Source organism: Thunnus maccoyii, chromosome 7, assembly GCF_910596095.1.
Source record: "Thunnus maccoyii chromosome 7, fThuMac1.1, whole genome shotgun sequence".
NCBI classification, from domain to species: domain Eukaryota; kingdom Metazoa; phylum Chordata; class Actinopteri; order Scombriformes; family Scombridae; genus Thunnus; species Thunnus maccoyii.
The window spans coordinates 25,311,063-25,331,861 of NC_056539.1; the positions used below are offsets into that span (position 1 = coordinate 25,311,063).

The following is a 20,799-nucleotide window of genomic DNA, read 5'->3' on the forward strand; positions in this document are numbered from 1 at the left end:
TTTAGGTCGTTGAGAAATTTTAATTTATTTTCAGAAAAACTAAGTTTGTACAAAATAACTTTGATGATAGGTAAAAATGTACAGTAGAAAACCGTAAAAAAAAGTTCACATGAATCGATAATGATCAACCATTACTGAAAAACCTGAGTCCAGTTCCATCAGGTGTCCATTAAATTACAAGGAAAGCATAGGGTGGACACAATAACAGGGACACCTAACGGTAACTATCTGTAGCTTTTAAAGTTTCCATGAAGTTTAATTGACACAGTCTCAACCATAACTGATCAGTACAAGTGTCTCTGTTGTTGTGGCTACCTCATAGCTTGAGCATACAGGCATTGTGTCATCTGAATTCACTCCTGTGTCTACCAATGTGACTTTTAATGTTCCCAAAGGACTGAGATTGGCCAGCTGGGCAATAGTAGCTTGAAGACTTCAGTGTCAATGGTCCGAATGGAAAACAATGTTAGAAATACAATGTGGTTAATAAACAAATGTAGGCAAATGCTAAAATGTGTAATTTTCTAGTAACGGGGAGGGATTTTTTTAAATAAACTCATGAATTTATTTGGTCCAAACTTGAAAATTATCACTATCCTTTCACTTGATGTCTCAGCTCCTCTGAGCTCACAATACTGTATGCACTAATTGTGCTATCTGCATTGGGTACGTGATGGCATGCAGAAAGCCCCCATACACATTAAGGACAGACATGACCCGTGCGCAAAACTGGCTTTCCAAACTCAAATTGAGCTTGAAACGTCTTGCAGTGTATATCACAACATTCGGCACCATTCAGTTGTTCTTCTTCTGGCTCTTTCTGCTCAGAGGTGCGCTGAACTGGACGATGTTGAAATATACAAATGATCCCATGAAGTGCATGAAAGCGAAAACAGACACCAGCACAGGAAACAAGTCAGGCAGATGTGGTGGAGGGACGAGTGCTGCGCTCACGACGCTCAAACCGGCCATGGCTGCGATGCAGATGTAGAACTGCAACAGAGACAAACAGAGTGAGTTGACCACAGGATCCAGCATCTCTGGAGTTTGACCCACACTAGGGACTAAGAGTCAGGATATTTATGAGCCGCTGCAAATTGGTGGAATACCCCTTTAATGATTACTCGTTGCCAAACTGCTTTACGTGATGAGAGAATTAATATCCCATACCAGAAAGTGTTTCTAGTAAAACAATGAAAAGACTGGGCACCTCAGGCTACAATCAAACTGTTGGCTTTTCCCATCATTTAAAGGTCCAGTGTGTAGAATTTTTTGGCATCTAGTGGAACGGACTTGGCAGAAATGGAACATAATATTCATAAGTATGTTTTAATCATCTTATAATCCCATGAAAATAAGAATTGTTGTGTTTTTGTTACCTTAGAATGAGCCCTTTATATCTACATAGGGAGCGGGTCCTCTTCCACGGAGCCCGCCATGTTGCACCGCCATGTTTCTACAGTAGCCCAGAACGGACAAACCAAACACTGGCTCTAGAGAGAGAGCCTTTTGCGTTTTTCGCGGCCACCGTAGGTTCTTCTACACGCTTGGCGGGGGAGGGGTATTCAGTCGGTTGCAATCTGCAACCTCACTGCGAGATGCCACTAAATCCTACACACTGGTCCTTTAAAGTGTGACCATAATATAAAACCAATTAACGATTTAATTTACCTCCAGAGTTGCAAAAATAACTGATGGTGCGAGTGAGGTAATTCATGTGTCTATTTGGGCTTTATGAGCCAGGGCTAAGTCGGTGAGTAAGATGGAGGAAACACCTCGTGCCCACACCCGCCCTGCCACCCCAAACCCATGAAACCCTATCGCCATCATTGGGGCTCGCTATTTATGCTGCTTGTGTAAATAAATATATCTAGGCAAACCTGTGTTAATGACACGCGCTATAAAAAGACACCTTCTCTTAATCTCTGACACCCTACCAGTGCCCCTGTCGCTAAGGGGCTGGCGGTGCAGCCACTTCAGATGCGGTGGAAACTTAAATAAGTGATAAATAATTCTTTGGCTGGCAGCAGCTTTCATCCCTGGACAGCTTACACAGCTTACAGCGGCACATGATCTTTATTTATACAGTTGGGTATATCTTCTCACACGGTTGCAATTTAGGTCTAGTGCCACTTTCAAAGTACAGGCCACCTGGGATCCTGAAATCAGCACCGTTCTTATTACAAATGCATCAGCTGCACATCCTCCTCCATCCAAGTACAAGAGCAGACATGAACTATTAACATAATCAAGCAGTAATATATCTGCTTCGTTTACCGTCAGTCACTGAGCATGTGTCTTATCTAAAGCGAGTCTATACCTGGAGGGAAACCACACTTTAAACTTAAAGCCGCTGTGTGTATGATTGGAAAATGTGTAATTCTGACAACTCCTAGTGGTAGTGTTGAAAAAGACACTGTGGCAGACAGCAACACACGACACAGCTGACCTGGTAAAAATGAGCTGAAAGCAACACCTATTTTTTTTTGGGATTATTTAATTTCTTTACAAACAGAAATTTAAGCCATCAGAGTAATTTGGATCGTTTTACACATAGGGGCTTTAAGTTTTTATATCAGCTCTATGTGTTTGTGTTGGATGAAGATGAAGACATGCAGTATTGCAATACTTATCTGTCTTAAAAGGTATAAAGTAACTTGTATGACCTTTACTAACCTTACTGAACCACAATGATAGAAGTTACCTCCACCTATACAAACTTTTGGAATTGCTTCCCCCACCTACCAGCTGACATAAATCATGAAACCAAACTTATAGTTACTAACTTGTGTATTACCCCTGTGTGGATTTAATCTTTCACATACAAAGCGGGGCACATACAAGTCTTTTACTCATTGCCAGACACATGTTAGGAATTTCTTCATATTATCTCTTTATGCCGACATTTACCCAAAACTCATTTAGTGATTTAAAGATTAAAAGCCGTTTAGATTTCTATGTTAAAAACGGGTTTAAATTTGTTAAAAAACTTAAGGTTTTTAGACATCTAGGTTACATAAAACTAGAGCTGAAACATAAATTGATTAGTTGATTGACAGAAAGTTAATCGACAACTTTTATAGATTCATTCTCTCAACAGCATTCAAATGACTATAGTCACTGAATTGCTGATGAAATGTTATATGTGTACAAGTTTATATGTAACAGTGTAACCTAGTTGTCTAGATTACTTTTGACCTGCAAATCACCAAATCAATGCTTACTGGGCACCATATTGTTAGTCACTGTACCAGCAATTAGACACTGACCTTCCATCTCACTATACAGGCCAGGTCCATTTTGGCTAGGAAGAAAAGCAGCTTGCGGTAGTATCCCAGTCTGAGCTCTTCCTCTGAACTGTGCTCCAGTGCAGACAACAGATAAGTGCTGAAGAAGAGAAAGGCCATCGAGGTCACAACGTAGGGCACGAGCAGACCGTCTTTCAGAAACAGAGGCAGCATGCTGCACGGAGAGACAAGGACGAGAACAATGGTGCATTTACAGTTTTGAATTTTTAGGCATTTTCCGGATGTCTTTGTCTAGAGAAATGTACAATGACCCCAAACAGAGCGATGTGTAATGACTGCAAGGACAGGAAACAAGAATCACATACAGATGTTGCCTTGTGCAATGTTAATATGGTGATTGTTACGGACATATATTAAAAAGAAATCATCTCTATCCTACATTTCAAAGACGACACACACATAATAGATTTTCATGTACATCCATCCAACAGTATGTCATTAAGTTTAGTATCATTTGTTGAGTGAAGGGCAACATTAAACCACGGAGCTTTTATCCAGCAGGCCCGCACAAGCACTCTGTCCCTTGGGTAGAGATGACTGACATTCATGCCAAGCGTATCTTAGTTTAGCAGAGGGGCATGGACAAGAACAACAGTTGACTCATAGTAAATCGCACATCACCCCAGCTTATAAAAACCTATCCACCAGCAACAAACCACTCATTCTGATTTTTACTCAAACAAAAAAGCTCCATTCAGCAGATAAACATTTTAGAAATACATACTTCGTCAATTTAAAAACAGACTGGCTGCATTCTGTCCTCTTCAAATTGCTATGCTTGAGCAATCATGCAGCCAATTATGCTAACAAAAGATGTATTTTTTTTTAAATGGCAGAGTGCTGGAGAGGATGCAGATTATGTCCATGTCAGACTGTACTGAGAAACAGCTACAGAATGACCCCCTGTCCCTACACAACGCACACTTAGACGGCAGGCATGCAGACTATGCTGTGTAATCCCCAGATATCCTTATACTAAACCACACGCACAACAATTAGTGCTGCCGGAAGAATTTAACAACAGCTGGTGAAAGTTAGATGGAGCATTTGCAACACTACTCGTCTTTTCCATTCACGGTCCTCACCTTAACCCAAATCTCCGATGCATTTGGGGTTTTTAGGATTATTTTTATGGCATTTTTCATTTGACAGTTAACAAATGAGAGACGGAAAAGACATGGGAGACATGAAGATAGGTGATATGTGATAGAGGAATGCCAGATTTATATGGTTTGTGCCAATTTAGCTGCCAGGACTGTGGCTACAAGTGTCAATTATAGAATATGGGTAAAGAATAAAATGTAATGTCACAGTAACACAAGTAGAATAGTAGAAGTAGAAGAAAAACAAGTCGGTGTACTGACTCAGTAATGTCTGGCATCATTTTTTATACTATTAGCAATTATAAGTGAGTGGTCATACCAGACCAAGTAAGGCTGTAGTTGTAAAATCCCTGAGTGTATTCAGTTGAGCAAGGATGCAATTTAATGCTTACTAATTAACTTATCATTTGTGTTATTTCCTCTTTCAGCAATTACAACAGTCTCACTCCATAATTTCAGGCAAACTCTGACTTAGTTGATCTTATCCCAATGACAATAGGAAGTTCTATTTACTTAAAGCTTTCTGCTCTTTTCCACCATCATTAATAATGATTGGTATTGAAAAAATGTTCCAGCTACAGCACAGGTGGCAGACTTGTTGTGGATGGTTGCATGGAAACCTGATGTTTATTAAATCTCGACGGAAATGACAGCCAGTTAAGTTTCGAACAGACTTTACAGGCATTTCTCAACAGCACGGAATGAAGGGCTGCTCCAAAAACTGTCAATGTGCGGCCAATATTTTGTCAAACAAATGATGACTTTATTGTAGTAAAACATAAATTAAAAGAAAAAAAATACATCTTTAACTAAAGGCTGAGACTCAGAATGAGTCTGTAATATCTATCTGTTCCAGGGACGCAAAACAAGAAAATAAAATACTCATCTACATCCTGCACAGAAAAGCTATTGGACCTCTGACATGAACAACAATGAAGACTGATATCCAGCTTTCATCCGTCTACTAGCTGTGTTTAGTCACTGGTCCACAGTTTGAATGTGACAGTGGTCCTTCCCCCCCATGCAGTCTCACCTGAACGTAGAGGCCTGTAGGAACCAAATGGCAATCAGGGGGAGGTCGTTCAACAGGAGGCAGACGGGCCTAGAAAAGATCAAAGTTGGACGTACACACTGTTATGCACACTCTACAGTAAGGACAGATTAATATTAATTTACAGTCAGGCGGGAAGAAAGGCCACGTTAGGTCAGAGCTGGATGTGAACTGATATCATGTGTTTAGAATATCAAAGCTCCTGACCAGATAGGACACCCGCATGAATTGATTACTGACAGTACTGTCACTGACCTCACAAGGCAGTCAATGTTCTTTATACCATATAATTTTATATCAGTCTATGCCCTTTAGTGTATGTATGTATGACACTGTAAAAGTTTCAATAATTGAGGTTAAAAATCAAACTTCTACTTGAACTAAATATTTATTTTCTACATTAAGACCAAATATTGCCACGGTGATAAATTTATGACAGTTTGCCTGCGTCAGTGCTAGCCCGGTGATAGTTGTACACTGTGCTCCGAGGGGGGCACTTTCCACCGGTCCCTGAGCCCATAATTACAGCCAGTGCTCTTTGGCGATCCTGTTACAGCCCAATAATTGATCCTGCGCAAACAACGCCCCGAGCTGCCGCCTGCCATTCTTTCCTAATCCCTGGACATGCATTACTGATTGATTCAGGGGGACAGGTGGGAGATATAACTCAATAGTTAATAAAGCAACAATCTACCCTAATCTAGATTAATAGATGAGCCCAGATCTAGGAGCCAAATCCCTTGCTGTTGAATCTATCCAAGGCTTCACTCTCTACCTACAGCAGCCACAGCTTTATACATTGATGGGAATGGTAATGAACCACACACACACACATGCACATCCTCGGGCTTATGTGTGCAAGTGCTGCATTTAGTCTTGTTAAATATTACTGTCTTACACACACACAGTACATATCATGACAATGGAAGCTGAGAGGGCTGCTTTTGTGTCTGTGCGGCACAGAGTATGATGACAGAGGTGAATAATACCTCAGTTAGCAAGTCTGTACTTAAATAGATTGTTGCTCTGCAACTCTGGGAGTACAGCATAGGGATGACGTCACGTTTCATAAAGTGTTAATGTATTCAAATCATTACTCTGCAGGACCGAGGAGTGAAGTCAGGAGAAGGGGAAGGGCTCCTTTTTGAGTAGAAACTAAATCTATGACTGTGAATACTTGAGATATCTCTAGATATGGAAGGTACAGATTGTACTCATTGCCATCGCTGCTTTTACATGTTAACAAATCAAATCACCCAGTGAGACAAAATCTCAAGAAGTAACAGTACTTACAAGGAAGCCAAAAGGATGGATTTCTCATGGACTTGAAAGGAGAAGAGGAAAAATGCCAGAGATGAATTGACCTAAAAGTGACAAAGATTTTTAGTAAAACAGCTGCTATTGTTACTGAACAATAATACTTAATAGCATACATTTAAGTAAAGCCAGTAAAGGAAAGAAATGTGTATGAACAGAGCCGTAAAACATGTTCACATCGTAATTATATATTGATAATGTGTTAGAAAAGATATTCAAATACAGAAAGATCTTAAATAAAAGAGAAATATTAAATAAAATATCTGATGTTTAGCCTACAAAAAGGTCTTTTTCTCTCTGTAAAGTGAGGGTCGGTACAATCGGCTTGCTATTATTTTGATATCAGTCAGATAGTCTGTTCTCACCCAGGCCTAAATCACTCACCAGGGCCAGTTTAAACTGCCAGAAGGTGGGCTTCGTCAAAAGTCTGAGGCAGGACGGTAGGACTGCCAGGAGAGTGCAGGCAAAACTGAAAAAAAGAGCATTCAGGTGATCTCAAATCAGCATTATCAAATACACAAGTCAAAAAAATCCACAGTGGAAAAATTAAATTAGCACAGCAGAAAAAAATGATTACACAGCAAAAGACATGTAGAGTAAAATAAATTATCTATTATGTTGAAATGCCTTCATGTGGAAACTGACCACTACTACTGACTATATAACTAAATATAACAAATACACACAAACAAATCAGATTTTAATGTCAAATGCAAACAATCAACATCAAACTGTGGATCCGTCTCGTTCTTTTCCAGACACCGCCTGCTCTGCAACTACTGTAAGGCGTCAGCTATGTGGGGAAATGACCAAATACTGGCCCCTGTCAGAGGGTTACCAGGCATTAGTTTAACCCTTCAATTGTCACCTGCTGGGGGATGTAGGCACTGTAAGCGAGTGACTATGTGTCAGTGCGAATGTGCATAAATGTGATGAGAGGTCAGGCAGCGAGTTTGAGGATGTGAGAGCAACAATGTGTTTGCACTACGAATTGTATTGAAAGCTGTTATGTGAACACAGACAGATGCAGAAGGGCCAGAAAGACAGACTGTAGTAATAAATAAACAGCAAGTGAGTACTTAGTGTGTATGAAAGCGAGTGTGTTATGCATGTGTTATGTGTAGGGCAGGGTTTTGTGGTCCGGAAGGACATGGATCACTTTTCACAGCTGATTCATTCTATGTACACAGTACACCCACACCAGCGCATTTAGCAATCCACTCCCTCTGCCAAAAAGACAAGAGTGTTTTTCATTTGTTTGAAATGCACTACAGTCAAAGAAGTCCCACTTGATCCCTGGACTTAGCAGTCTGGCAGAAACGTGTCCATGCTGCGAACATAGGACTCCTAAATTTAGCGTGCTGGGTTATTTAAGCGGGCTCCACCATGACACAACTGTTGCATCAAGTTTTTCTCACAGTGGTTGTACAGGTCCTCAGCTTTTGGTCAAAATGACTTATTCAAATACTTCCTAGGATGCTCTGTGGAGACCAAAGGCCGGTGTCCGATGTTTCTTCAACTCAACTATGTCTTCTCATTTGTTTCTCTGTGTCATCCACTTAAATAAGTTCTTCCTATCAGGTTCATTAACTTAGCTTCTATCTCTGTACATGACACATGCTTTGATAGCTCCTCAAGCAATTCAACCTCTTGTCACCACATTTCCAAAAACAGCTGTGACTTCATGTTCAGAAGTTCCTCACAAGATGTTTCCTTGAGGGATGATCTTATTTCTACCCTGCTGGATCACAGTCTTCATTCCCTTGGGCGAGCTCTGCTTTCCCAGGAAATGAAAGGAGTCAAAACAAGAGACAGGAGGCAGGGGTTCCGATAGAAAGACAGAATGACGCAGCAAAAGAGAGAAGCAAACCATGAAAGATAGAGGAGGAGAATGAAGTGAAAGCTTGTTAGATAGATAGATAGAGGGATTACCTGAGGTAGAGCTGGGAGTCCCTGGACAGAATGGATCTGATCTTTATCAGGATGTTCAAGCTGCACCATGTGTTGGCCACCTTATCCTGTCAAAACAAGTACACCACTTTGGTTAAATGAGAAATGATGTCAGGTCAAAACGACAAAAACTGTTTACAGTTCAACAATAAAAAAAAAAAAAATCCATTTTGAAGAGAAAGCAAATAAGTGGCATTGCTGTAAGTAATTATTTCCCTTCTGAACATGCAATAAAAATTCCTCAGGGATTCCAGGGGGACATTTGAACAGGACGGCTCAAAGTTCGAGGCAGTTGTAGTTTCTGCATAAGCAGCAGATACAGACCAACCACAGAGCTCTGCTTCACTGACTCTGATCAACACATCATGTCAATATGTTGAACAGTTCTCTATATAATTACATTTATTAGTTTTTATAATTCATTCAAATGATATTTATGAAAACTAGGGCTGCAACTGATGCTAATTGTCACTGTCGATTATCTGCCGATAATTTTCTTTATTAATTGATACATTTTGTTCTATTTAATTTTATTGTTTTATTCTATTCTAACTTAAAATGTCTGTGTGTGTGTGTGTGTGTGTGTGTGTGTGTGTGTGTGTGTGTGTGTGTGTGTGTGTGTGTGTGTGTGTGTGTGTGTGTGTTTAGCGTGGATGGGGCTAAAACTGCATTTCCTTCTGCAATCCTGTATTGTATGACAATAAAACTGAACCTTGAAAATTGCTTTGCTTATAAAATGTCAGAAAACAGTGAAAAACGTCCTTCACAGTTTCCCAGAGCCTGAAGTCACATCTTCAAATTTTATCTGACCAACAGTCCAAACCCCAAAGAGATTCCATTTACAACGATATAAAAACAGAGAAAAGCAGCAAATTCTCACATTTGGGAAACTAAAGCCAGAGAATGTTCAACATTTGTCAAAAAGGACTAAAGCGATTCATCAAAATAGTTGCCGATTTATTATCTGTCCATCAACTAATTGATTATTTGACTAGTCGTTGCAGTGCTGGTGCTAGTTTATCTCATGTGACACCATCTCAGTTCTGTACTGGTTTTGTGAATAATCCGTAAAAATCAATCTTTAAAGGTTCGTGAATGATATAGAGGATATGTTACACCCTTAATGCGAGCCTAAAAAGACTTGTGGTTTATAAGAGATGAGGAGGGCGTTACTGCGCGGTTCAGTTGATTTAAGGGTTTAAGCAGTTGTGCAGGGATCAGATGATATTGAGGCTCAAGCCGCCACTGTGCACCATGATATCACACAACACAGAGACAGCGTGACTAGATCGACTTCATCACTCCGCTGTGGATGGTTTCAGTGTGTGGCCCTGTCTAGAAAGCCTATTTCTAGCGTCCTCGCTCTCCTCCATGCTACAGCTGCTCACAGCACAGCTGTGTGGATCTTAATGGCAGCCTAGTCAGCACTGGGCCTTTCAGGATTGTGTTGTCTCAGCCCCATCATTCCCTCTTTCCTCTCAGCCTTCCCGCTCCAAATAACCACTACGGGAATGTTCCTGGACGTCGCCTGAAGGCAACACATGAACGAGGGGGGGTCTCATCAGCAAATGCAGGAGTGAGAGAGAGCGGCGGGGCTCCTTCACCTATATGCTAGCATGGAATTTCACAGGGGGAAGCATTTGGTGCCATTTTTGTGAGCAGGCAGCAACGTGAGACGCCAGAATGCAGCTCAGTGGGTAAACTTACAACTGCTCCCTCCCAGAAGCCGCCACGACCACCAGTCACCAGCCCTCCTCCTCCTGCTCCCCCACCACCCCTTCTCACCCCTGTCCCCTTGTCCAAAGCTTCTGCTTACGTGCACAATTTCACAATTAGTTCAGGACGACTCGCCCCAGCAGCCTCACATGCTGTCGTCACAGGGGAGTATAGTGTCTCTCACACCCTGTGTATTATGTTTGCATCATTTCGTTGAACAAATACTGCCACAGCGCACGCTGCCATCCACTCCCCGGGTAGAATTTTCAATTACTTCTCACATCCATGACACCTTGTGGTGGGTGCCACCTCGGGGAACGGGACAAGAGGGGGGTTACAGGGTTTCAGAAATGAGAGCTGCAAACCTTGGCCTCTGAGCTGTCTGTCACACATGCAAGCACTGCCACACACACACACACAGCTACTTTACCTTTGTCGCCTCAATGACAGCTTTCAACACTGCTGCGGACTTGTTTCAAGTACTCCTTATCACTGTTCACTATCCCTTTCCTTTTAATTAATATCATATTCCAAGATCCTCTCTTCTCTTTGAGGCTACGACTGTCTGACCGCAGTATACAAATATGTGTGCGCTTGTACAACAGTCAAATATACACGTCTGATTTCCAAAACTGTCAGTCGCGGGGAGCAGTTGTCGGATGTGCTCTGATATGCCTAAAGTACAGAGCTGGCCTCGCTCAGCAGTCCATATGGCTAAAACATGGCTGTGCTATGAAGTGCTGAAAACACTGAGGCCATAAATTAGTTAGATTTATCTGTATGCTCCTACACCTCCCAGAGATAGAGTGAAACTGATCGCCTGACCTTTTCACAATTTTATTCCTCTGTTTTCTTTGATCCTGCAGGGTATCCATTTCAGACTGCATAAGCACTGAAGGGTGGAAGCGTGTTTACCATGCTGAGAATATGGATCAGTGTGTAGGGCACGAGGAATGCCACACAGGTTGTGTCTGACTTTCATACAAGCATTAAAGCCTCGTGTTATATAAACTGTAAAAAAAAAACAACTATGAAATGAAGACTTAAACTTCCTGGAGTGCCGTTAAAGGATAAGGCTGCTGATTTTCTATATTTTCTTATGGTCAGCAAATCTCATGTGCAAAGCCAAACCAACTCATCCTATTTGCAAGTATTGTGAGTGTATCTGAAGTCTGAAATATCTTATTCCTCACTGCCGTAGAACTTTGTTGTTGTCCAAAAACTATTCAAAACATGTCAGTGAGCCACACCATTGTCCTGGGTGACATATTCTTTCACCACAAAGAGTTTTAGGCACAGTAGTTTGATACTCCAAAGACTAATAACAGCGTGTGTGTAATGGTGTGGCTCATTGACAAGTTTTTAAAAGTTATTAGATAACAACGGAGGTCTACGGAACAGAGGAATAAGATATATCAAGCTTTGGATACACACACAATACTTGTAAGTCATTCACAATAAGAACAATATAGAACATTGTCAGCCATCCTGCACAATTAGGCATAAACAGAAAAATCTGACTAATAATGTGATCTGCAAAAAAAAATCCCAAGGTGTCAAACAGCCTTTTTTCTTTTTCTCTTTATCTGGATTATAATTTAGATTGATACCTCACTGTATTTTGTTTTTTGATGGATCAAATACTTTGTGTCAAGATCATATCAGGCGTATTATGCAAAATACTGACTTCCAGGACCAACTGTTCATTACTTTGAGTGAGTACCACAGTCTTTTGCCTAAAGATCAGCCACAAACCAATGTCAAGAAAATTATGTTACATATACCCATTACAGTAAGAGGCTTTAGGGTAAACAGAAACATAACAGCATCTCTGTTGGATCATAATATCTCAAAAGACGGCATTACATACATTTTTATCTTTAAAGCCATAAAAAAAAAAAATCCCACAGGCTTATCGAGTAAAAATGCCTAACATATTTTATTCATGTTATTGATGGAATTTGGAATTTCGGGACATTTTATTACTATAATTATGCTCACATTTAATCATGAATTTCTCAGAAACTTCCCTGGGACACACATTCTTATGCATACCACCAAAAAAGGTTGTGAGAAGGTTAACCATCTGCAGCACCTCAGGGGCAGGTGAGACTTCAATGGAAACCGTGTACAGAAGTGTACACATGACCTTCCAGTCTTTGTGTGGCTCCTCTAATCTCCAGGCCACCCTATGTGTTTCACAATATTACCCTCTTCCACTTTAAATGACATATTTGGATCGCGTGTTACAAGCTACTATTCTTAAGAGTACAAGTGTTTTTTTGATAAGGCTAGTTCTCAAGGGAAGATTCAACCACTCAGATGTGGTTTTTTAGGCTTTTTCATTCAAGAAACTCTGCTGTACCTCAAACAGACCACGAGCCACGGGAAAAATCCTCCTGACCACCTGCAAGGCCTGGCTGGGGTCAGACAGGAAGGGCAGCCAGCAGAGGGCAAAAGTCACCAACACTGTTGCAGCAATTCTCACCAACTGGAACATCCTACATGAAGAGGGTCACACAGAGAGACATGCATTAACTCAGAGATTTACTGTAAAAAACACATGAAAAAAAAAGGCAGTAAAGTAATTGCTAACATAATTTTGTCTTTTTTTTTTTTGGAACTGAAATTTCTAGATTTATGTCTACTTGTATTGCCGAAACAATTAGTAAGTACATGTCTGCAAGTCCTAAATTTGGGATTTGACCCCTCTGTTGAGGAATGCAGTGAAAGCCATGCATCAGCTGAGAGTCTTTAGTGTAGGTCAGGCTATCTTGTCAGCTGTAACTGTGAAGCTGCTGGTTAAGTTGCACACACAGGCATAGCTGAGGAGTTTGGGCATGGCGAGAGTGTCATCTGGACATATCTTTCCCCCCGGCTCTTCTAATCCAGCTCTCCATTTGCTACTAAATGCCCTTGGTACATTGTTACTAGATAAACAGACACTGGACACACTAGTAACAGCATCCAATCTGATTACCTCAGTCATTCTGTGGCTCTCCTGAGAACAGCGCTCTCTTACAGACTGACCTTACATATCTGCTTTAGAGCATTCATTTGACGCTTGTATGCAGAATGATAAAACAATATAATGAATGCTGGCTTGGGACATTTTGTATCAAAGGTTGTAGTGATGGAGTTTGCGGGGGGGTTGCTTTATTCAGGCATAAGTTGGGATAATCGCTGACTGCAAGAAAGAATATTTAGAAATATGACTTCTACTATACTTTCTAGGGCTGCAACTAACGATTATGTTCATTATTGATTAATCTGACTATTTTATTTCTCTTTTTGTGTATAAAATGTCCAAAAATTGTGAAAAATGCTCATTATAGTGGTAGTGACATCTTCAAATTTCTTGTTTTGTTCAACCAACAGTCCAAAAGCAAAAGATATTCAGTTCAGATCCTCACATTTGAGGGGCTGGCACCAGCAAATGGCGTTTTTACTATAAAAATTACTAAAACGATTATTTGATTATTAAAATAGTTGGTGATTAATTTTCTGTTGACCGACTAATCGATTAATCAGCTAATTGTTGAAGATCTAATCCTTTCTTAAAAGAAGGTAGGAAATACGATAAATCCCATCTGTTGCTCTCCTTTTTTGTTTTATTTCTTTTTCCAGTGTCTCTCAAATGATTTAACCCTTTGATCACAATGTTTTATGAATGCACTGTGGCTTTACCTCTATAATAATGGTTGCTCACTATTTTGGTGATTTACGATCTAAAAGTTGCTAACATTATTGCTCTAGATCAGTGATTCCCAACCCAGGGACACTAGAAAGGATCTACATGGAAGTACATGGAAAGTAGCTCAGATAATTAAAAAAAAAAATCATGATTTAATGATATTTATCCACATATTGTGTTCAGGAGGCAAATAAAAAAACAAACAGTATTATAAATTGTGTGATGCCAATCACAAGTGAGAGTGTGTGAAAACTAGTTGGCAGAAAGTGAAACCTACAAAAAGCTACAAATAATTGATAAATGGTTGAAATGTCCAGTTTCTGCCACTTTGAATGGTAGTAGTATGAATACAAACTTGACTGACAACTGAAAAAAAGAGACCAAGTCTAAACTCCAACCATTCCATTATTATATCTTGTATGGACTCACATATGCCACAGATCCACCACAGCTACTGTGTTTTCTCTGCGGTGAAATACCTTCGAACTATCACGGGTGTGTGATGAAGGGTACCTGAGCCCATCTGATAGGGCTATGTGGGTAAGCTGAACAAAAAAGGGTCAGAGCCACTGCTCTAGATAACTGCATACCTCAGCTAAATGCCCCAAAATGTAAAGAAAATAAATGTTAAGTTTAGATGTGAAAAGAAAGAAAAGATAAAGACGCCAACAAATAGACTCACCCTCGCCCCATCAGGCCCAGTTTGACACACTTTCCCAGTAGGTAGCAGAAGAAGGGCAGCGCATGGTACAACTCCATCTGTTTGTAGTTGAGAGCCAGGGAGAAGGCCATGGAGCCCAGCGCGTCCCAGCCCAGACCCAGAGCCAGAACCCCCCACAGGGCAAAGCCCAGGCTCACTACATTGTACCTGATACTGTTAAGGTCAATATTGTATCATGAGCATCTACATGAAGAAGGTCAAGTCTGTTTTTTGTGGAGGTAAACAACTCAATGAACAAATTTTTCCCTGTTAAAGGTTTTTTGGGGGAATTTTTTACTTTTTACTTTATGGTTTTTGTCTCGCTTTTTAAAAAAATTGTGTCTATTGGCGCTCTTGGTTCTATCATGATACGATAGAATGACGAGAAACCACATGAATGAAATAAGATTACTGCATCCAAAGTCCACTGGTGTTTCTTTCCATTTTATCTCATCATCTTATGTTATCATTTTATTTTGATAGTGACCATCTCTATCCAGGAACAGGCCTTTAAAGTTAATGGCTGCAACTTTGAATATAAGCATTTCACTAGATCACACTTATTTAATGTAATAAATACACCTGTACAGAAAGGATACTGGAAATGTCCATGGTCAATAAGAAGTAGCCCTGGATACAGCAGGAAGCAAAGCAGAGTGCAAACCTGGGGGGAAAAAAGAGTATTTATAAGTTGATGGAAGGGAAACGTAACCACACTGAAATGACAATCTGATGATTATTATTAATATAGCACCATATAGGCACAACGACTCTTGTGTCATTTAGACAAATCTTAGTTGTTCTATTCATTCATTAATCCCCTGTACTTCCTTTTAGGGTCATATGGTGCCAGTCCCACCATTCAAGCTGGTATGTGTCTGTTGTAGCTACTGATCTTGTAATAACAGTCTGATAATGTTGGACCTTGTGAAAATATTCCAAAATATCCCTCTAAACTTAATGAAGACCCACTGAAATGTAGAAACTTCCTGGAAAATGGAATAGCATCATATTATCATATTGCAATAATGACTTCATAATTCGAGCAGTGCTGTAATTTGTTTTAATAAGGGTGAGTTCAGGCTGAGAGAAAAAAGGGCTCATTTTGGTCTTTAGATGAAAACTGTTAGATACCATACTCTGCGTGAGTCTTACCTTTTTCTTAGAGGATCCATCACTCAGGCAGAAACAATATAGAACCACAGCAGGGATGTATATCAACAAATCCGCCACCAGGACTGAGACAGAAAGAAAGAAGCGTATCATACAGTGTCTGATTTGTGTTGCAAATAATGTATTTTAATGATGTTGGCTGGATGACACCACACCAGCTTATCATTCAAACTACGAATCAATTGCTGCATATAAAGTCTTATCATCTCAGCAGGTGTAATGTCTTCTGACCCGTCAGAACGCATTGATTACAGTCAGCAAATTAAGTATGTCAATGATCATGAAGCACGGAAGATCTCTGTTCTACTTCCTCATGGTTACTGTACCTGTAGCTCTCATGAATAACTTGTGTTCTGGACTTTCATAACCTCTGGATTTATGGAGCTCCACCCATTCAGGGTTTATTATCTTGGCTCTGCAGGACAAAAAATAAATGATTTAGATTGTTTTTATTGTTTCGATAATACTGAAAAAGACACTAAAATGCAGGTAATGGGAAGTGATTTTGACCAGTTCTCACATACAAGAATACAGAAGCAAATAAAATATCAATGTATGCCTTATCCGCACTGGCATGACTACACAAAAACTCTCTTGGGACCTGAAAATGTGCATGATTGGTCCTGTTCTTCATTTATCTTTATTTTAAAATAATACTTACATATGAGCACAGATCAGACTGTGGTAGGCAGTCAGAGGAGGATAGTCAAGACCCCAGTAGTTCAAGTCATTGTCAGTGGTGTTGAAGTACCTGGAGGAGGCAATATAGTACACATATTTATTCTGAAACTCTGCAGGAAATTTATGACAAGCTATAATTACAGGCCGAAGGTTTTATCGGTAGATATTTTATATTGCATAGTCTCAGATTGGGCTGCACTGTCACACTAAAGTATCTTATCATATTAATACATGATGCATAGAGAATACCTGCATCATGTTTCTGATGAGAAATATAGCAGGTTCAAATTGTAGTTTTGCTTAAGTGAGCTTTTGGATTTTTTATTCATCCCACAGTTTGGGTATTTTCATAAGGACTGCAACTAACAATTACTTTAATTATCGATTAATCTGATGATTATTTTCTCCATTAATGAATTAGTCTATGAAATGTTGAAAATTAGTGAAAAGACAACGTTCACAATTTCTCAGAGTCCACAGTGATGTCTTTAATGCTTCGCTTGTTTTGTGTGACTAACAGCTCAAAACCATCAGATATTCATTTTACTGTCCTATATGAAAAACAGCAAATTGTCCCATTTGAGAAGAGAGATTATCAAAATAGTCGTCGATTCATTTTCTGTTAATCGACTAATCGTTGCAGCTCTAATTTTTAGGCCTTCTGGTCCTAGCATTAGATCTGTTTGTCTATGTGTTGAATCAGAACCACTTCCTAATAAGTCACCCTTTAAAAACGGTTAAGAAGTTATCTTATGTCTTTACTAAAGGTTATAACTATTTACTCGTGCTTTATAGATCGGTTATAAACCATTTAGAAGAACAACTTTTAGGTTGCCATTTCATAAAAAAAAACAACTTTTGCTGGTTATCAAGTCTGCAGTCACAAATGTCAGTAACTTATTCATAAAAGAAAATAGTAGTCTGCAGTTAATAAATCATAAATAAAAGGTATTTACAACAAATCATCCTGTCTACAGTGCTCAAAAGCAACATTCAAGTCATAATGAACTGCACAGCAAGTTATAAATACAAAGCAAGTATCATGCTGGAGGAAGGTAAACACCAGCCAAAGGGATTTTTCACAACCTGGCAACCCAAAGGTTGTTCTAATTATTGGTGGAGATCAATAAAGAATTAGTGAATCATTTAACATCAATAAAGCCATTTGGTACAACTCATAAACCTTTATATAGGGTGCGTCATTATTAGGCTAAGTGGTGCCCTTGAGTCTAATCAGCACAATATTTTTCCACTTGTCCCAATGAGGACCCGAAAAAGACGTCTAACTCTTTTTGGGGGCATGGATGCCTAAAACCAGGGCTCCAAAACAAGACACAACTTTTAAAAAGTGGTGGAGTGATTGAACACAGGATGTTTCAAAACTGACCATTCCTGAAGAGGGAGGTTATAGGTGACTTCTTGCCAGTGTCTTTGAGCTTCGTAGTCGCCAAACATGGGAGATTTCCCCGCCCCTGGAGAAAAATCATTCAGCTGTTAGTCTGATGAATGGATGACAGACAGCAAAGAGCCAAACACACACATCAGACTACCGGTGACAACTGCTTCAACTCTTAAAAGACGGATTCACAATTTTCAAGTCTGTCCTAAAACGACAGTCAAGGGCCCATATGAACACTGAAAGAGGTTTTCCTTGCTGTAATCATTCCTCCTGTTCATACTGGCCACATTTACAGGTTTTTTACCATCAAACTCCCTCTTTATGTTTCCTCAGACAGTGTTGACCTGCGGTGGAAGTATAGTAACAAAAAGAGGGACTTTGGCTCTAAAGAGACTGTAATGTTGAAAGAGATCTACTTGGTTTGACTAATTTGGATGACTGAAGCTTCAGATAAACTTTTAAATACATTCTTGCTCAGAAAGAGGACTGTGGATTTTGACCCCCATCACTTACATTGTAAGTGCATTATGAAGGGATCTTCTAATGGCCAGTACGAACAGGAGGAATAATGACAGCAAGAAAAACCTGTTTTAATGTTCATTTTAGCACCTGACTGTCGTTTTAAGAAATACTTGAAAAAAATGCGAACTCGGCCTTTAACATCGCTAATGTGACCAGCTACAGTCTGAAGTATCAGACTGTTTATTTTCTGTCAATATTTAATGTAAATCAAAGCAGCAACAGTAAAGCAGACACATAAACAATGCAGTCGTTGAGCTGCACACACTTCCTACCTGAATACGACGTTAACGAAACTCCCCATCTCACCACGACCCCGAGCAAAACACAAATGGACACGAGACTCCACGTTTGCATAACTTTGAGAGGTAAAACGAGCTTTTATGGGAGAAATGAAAGCTAAAAACCTGTTCAATGAAACAGGTATTAGAGTCTGTTTACGTTTCCTGTTCACGCTGTCCACCAACGCTTCGTAGCGCGTTCTCATTGGTCGATGGACGCTGACGCTCAGGCTAAAGAGACATGAGGCGTTCAGGAACACTCAGAAGAAGAGGAAATCTTCAATTCATCGAATAATCGCTCAATAACTGAGGCAAGAATAATATTATCAAGCGAGCTTTAATAGTGGCTTTGCCAGATAGACTTAGAAGTGTTTTTGGGGTTACCCTAAAGGCCTGGTTACATCACTGCATTCTTTGTTTAATTTAGTTTTTTAAAAACAAAGTTTCCCAGGTACGTGAATGCACCATCACTTGAGATGAGATTTATGACAAATTATTAGATATTATGCATTATTTAGTGTCTATTTGTCCTGTAATATCACAGTGCTGTATTTTTGATGGTGAATTTAGAGGTTAGTGGTTGCGGAAGTGTCCTACTCTGCAACAAATGAGTAAATAAGTATGCCTGAACTCATTATAATATAATAATAAAATAGGCTAATAAATACAGACTGAGAATAAAACTGATAAATGACTCAAAGTCAAGTGTAATTGCCCTTTTTACCTCATCTTTGCTAGTAAATATGTTGTTTTTTTCCTGAATTATATCAGGATCATAAAGCCGGCCCATGTCTGTCAGACAATTTAAATATAGGCCTAACAATAACAATTACTGAAAACTATTTATACAGTATAAAGTCTATATTTATAATAACATATATTTGAGGCATCTCTGAAATTACAATATAAGGCCTTGTTATAAATGTAAATATACTGATGAGATGTCTCTAAAATCCTGAAGATGGTATCTAACATCAAAAATAGCAAAACTTATTTTTAATGTCAGCAGAACGCAAACTTTTGTAGACTCCAAAAGTTTATTTTTCTGTAAATTAGGGGCAAATAACTAGAGCTATGGTCTATTGTGTGTCTGGCACATATAGAAAGTTTTTTGTAGCCTCTTAACATCCATCATTTTTTGGAATTTTCACCTATTTGGCATACCCAAATGGAAAAACTTATAACAGAACTGTGATACCAAAATGCATGTATTAGGCTTCATTTGAAAGGTAACATCTTCTAGTTTTTGGAAATGTGCTTGTTTAGCATGTGGCTAAAACACAGCCAAAACTATATTAGTTCAACTATGCCTCAAGAAAGTGTTTTTGGTCCTTGTCTATAATGAGTCATAATTGAATAACAATAACTAGGACATGCTTTATTCCAGAACTATGTAAATCACCACATACCTCCTACATCTTGTCAAGCACACCTGTGTAAAATTCCAGACCTCTAGGCCTAACCTTAGGGGAGTTAGGGAGTTTTTAGTTTGTGGTGTCGCTGGTGTCACCACAAACCTCTCCAAAACATCTCCAGGTGGCCAAATTGTGCCAACTGCCTTTACTTGTTACTGCGTGATGCTAAGCCTCTTACAACTAGTTTAAGCATGTCGCTGGTGACCTGGTGGATGTTAAGAGGTTAATGAACGAATGAATGAATGAATGACAGATGTACTTTAGCTGCAAACAGAAAGCTATGGTCATTAAAGATGAGGAGTGTCTTAAATTAAACATACTCTGAGTTCAGAAAAGTACATTTTTGCTACCATTTAATAAATACTCACTTCAAAAGCTCGAGAAACACACCAGGAGCATTTTATTCTCTGTATTAACGACATCAGAGGCAATTAAATTCAAACTTAGGCCAGTTTTTTCATTGTAGTTTCAATTAGGAGGCCACTGTTTCAT

At 39.5% G+C, this 20,799-nt stretch overlaps 1 protein-coding gene across 1 annotated transcript; it reads right to left on the bottom strand.

Annotated features, from left to right (window-relative positions):
* Positions 1–19,083, bottom strand: alg6 (ALG6 alpha-1,3-glucosyltransferase). The gene is made up of 14 exons (XM_042416764.1): positions 18,887–19,083; positions 18,081–18,165; positions 16,674–16,763; positions 16,339–16,427; positions 15,995–16,077; positions 15,439–15,503; positions 14,822–15,007; positions 12,811–12,946; positions 8,712–8,797; positions 7,164–7,248; positions 6,756–6,826; positions 5,445–5,513; positions 3,270–3,462; positions 1–993 (listed from the first exon to the last, which is right to left on the bottom strand). The coding sequence occupies exons 1-14, from the start codon at positions 18,966–18,968 to the stop codon at positions 796–798; spliced, it is 1,518 nt and encodes a 505-aa protein (XP_042272698.1). The 5' UTR covers positions 18,969–19,083; the 3' UTR covers positions 1–795.
* Positions 19,084–20,799: the final 1,716 nt, after the last annotated feature.

Coding starts and splice junctions, on each gene's coding strand:
- alg6 (XM_042416764.1), bottom strand. CDS start 18,968: ATGCAAACGTGGAGTCTCGTGTCCATTTGTGTTTTGCTCGGGGTCGTG. Junction 6,827..7,163: donor GGCAGTTTAAACTGGCCCTG/GTGAGTGATTTA, acceptor TGTCACTTTTAG/GTCAATTCATCTCTGGCATT. Junction 994..3,269: donor CCTGTATAGTGAGATGGAAG/GTCAGTGTCTAA, acceptor TCTCTGTTGCAG/TTCTACATCTGCATCGCAGC.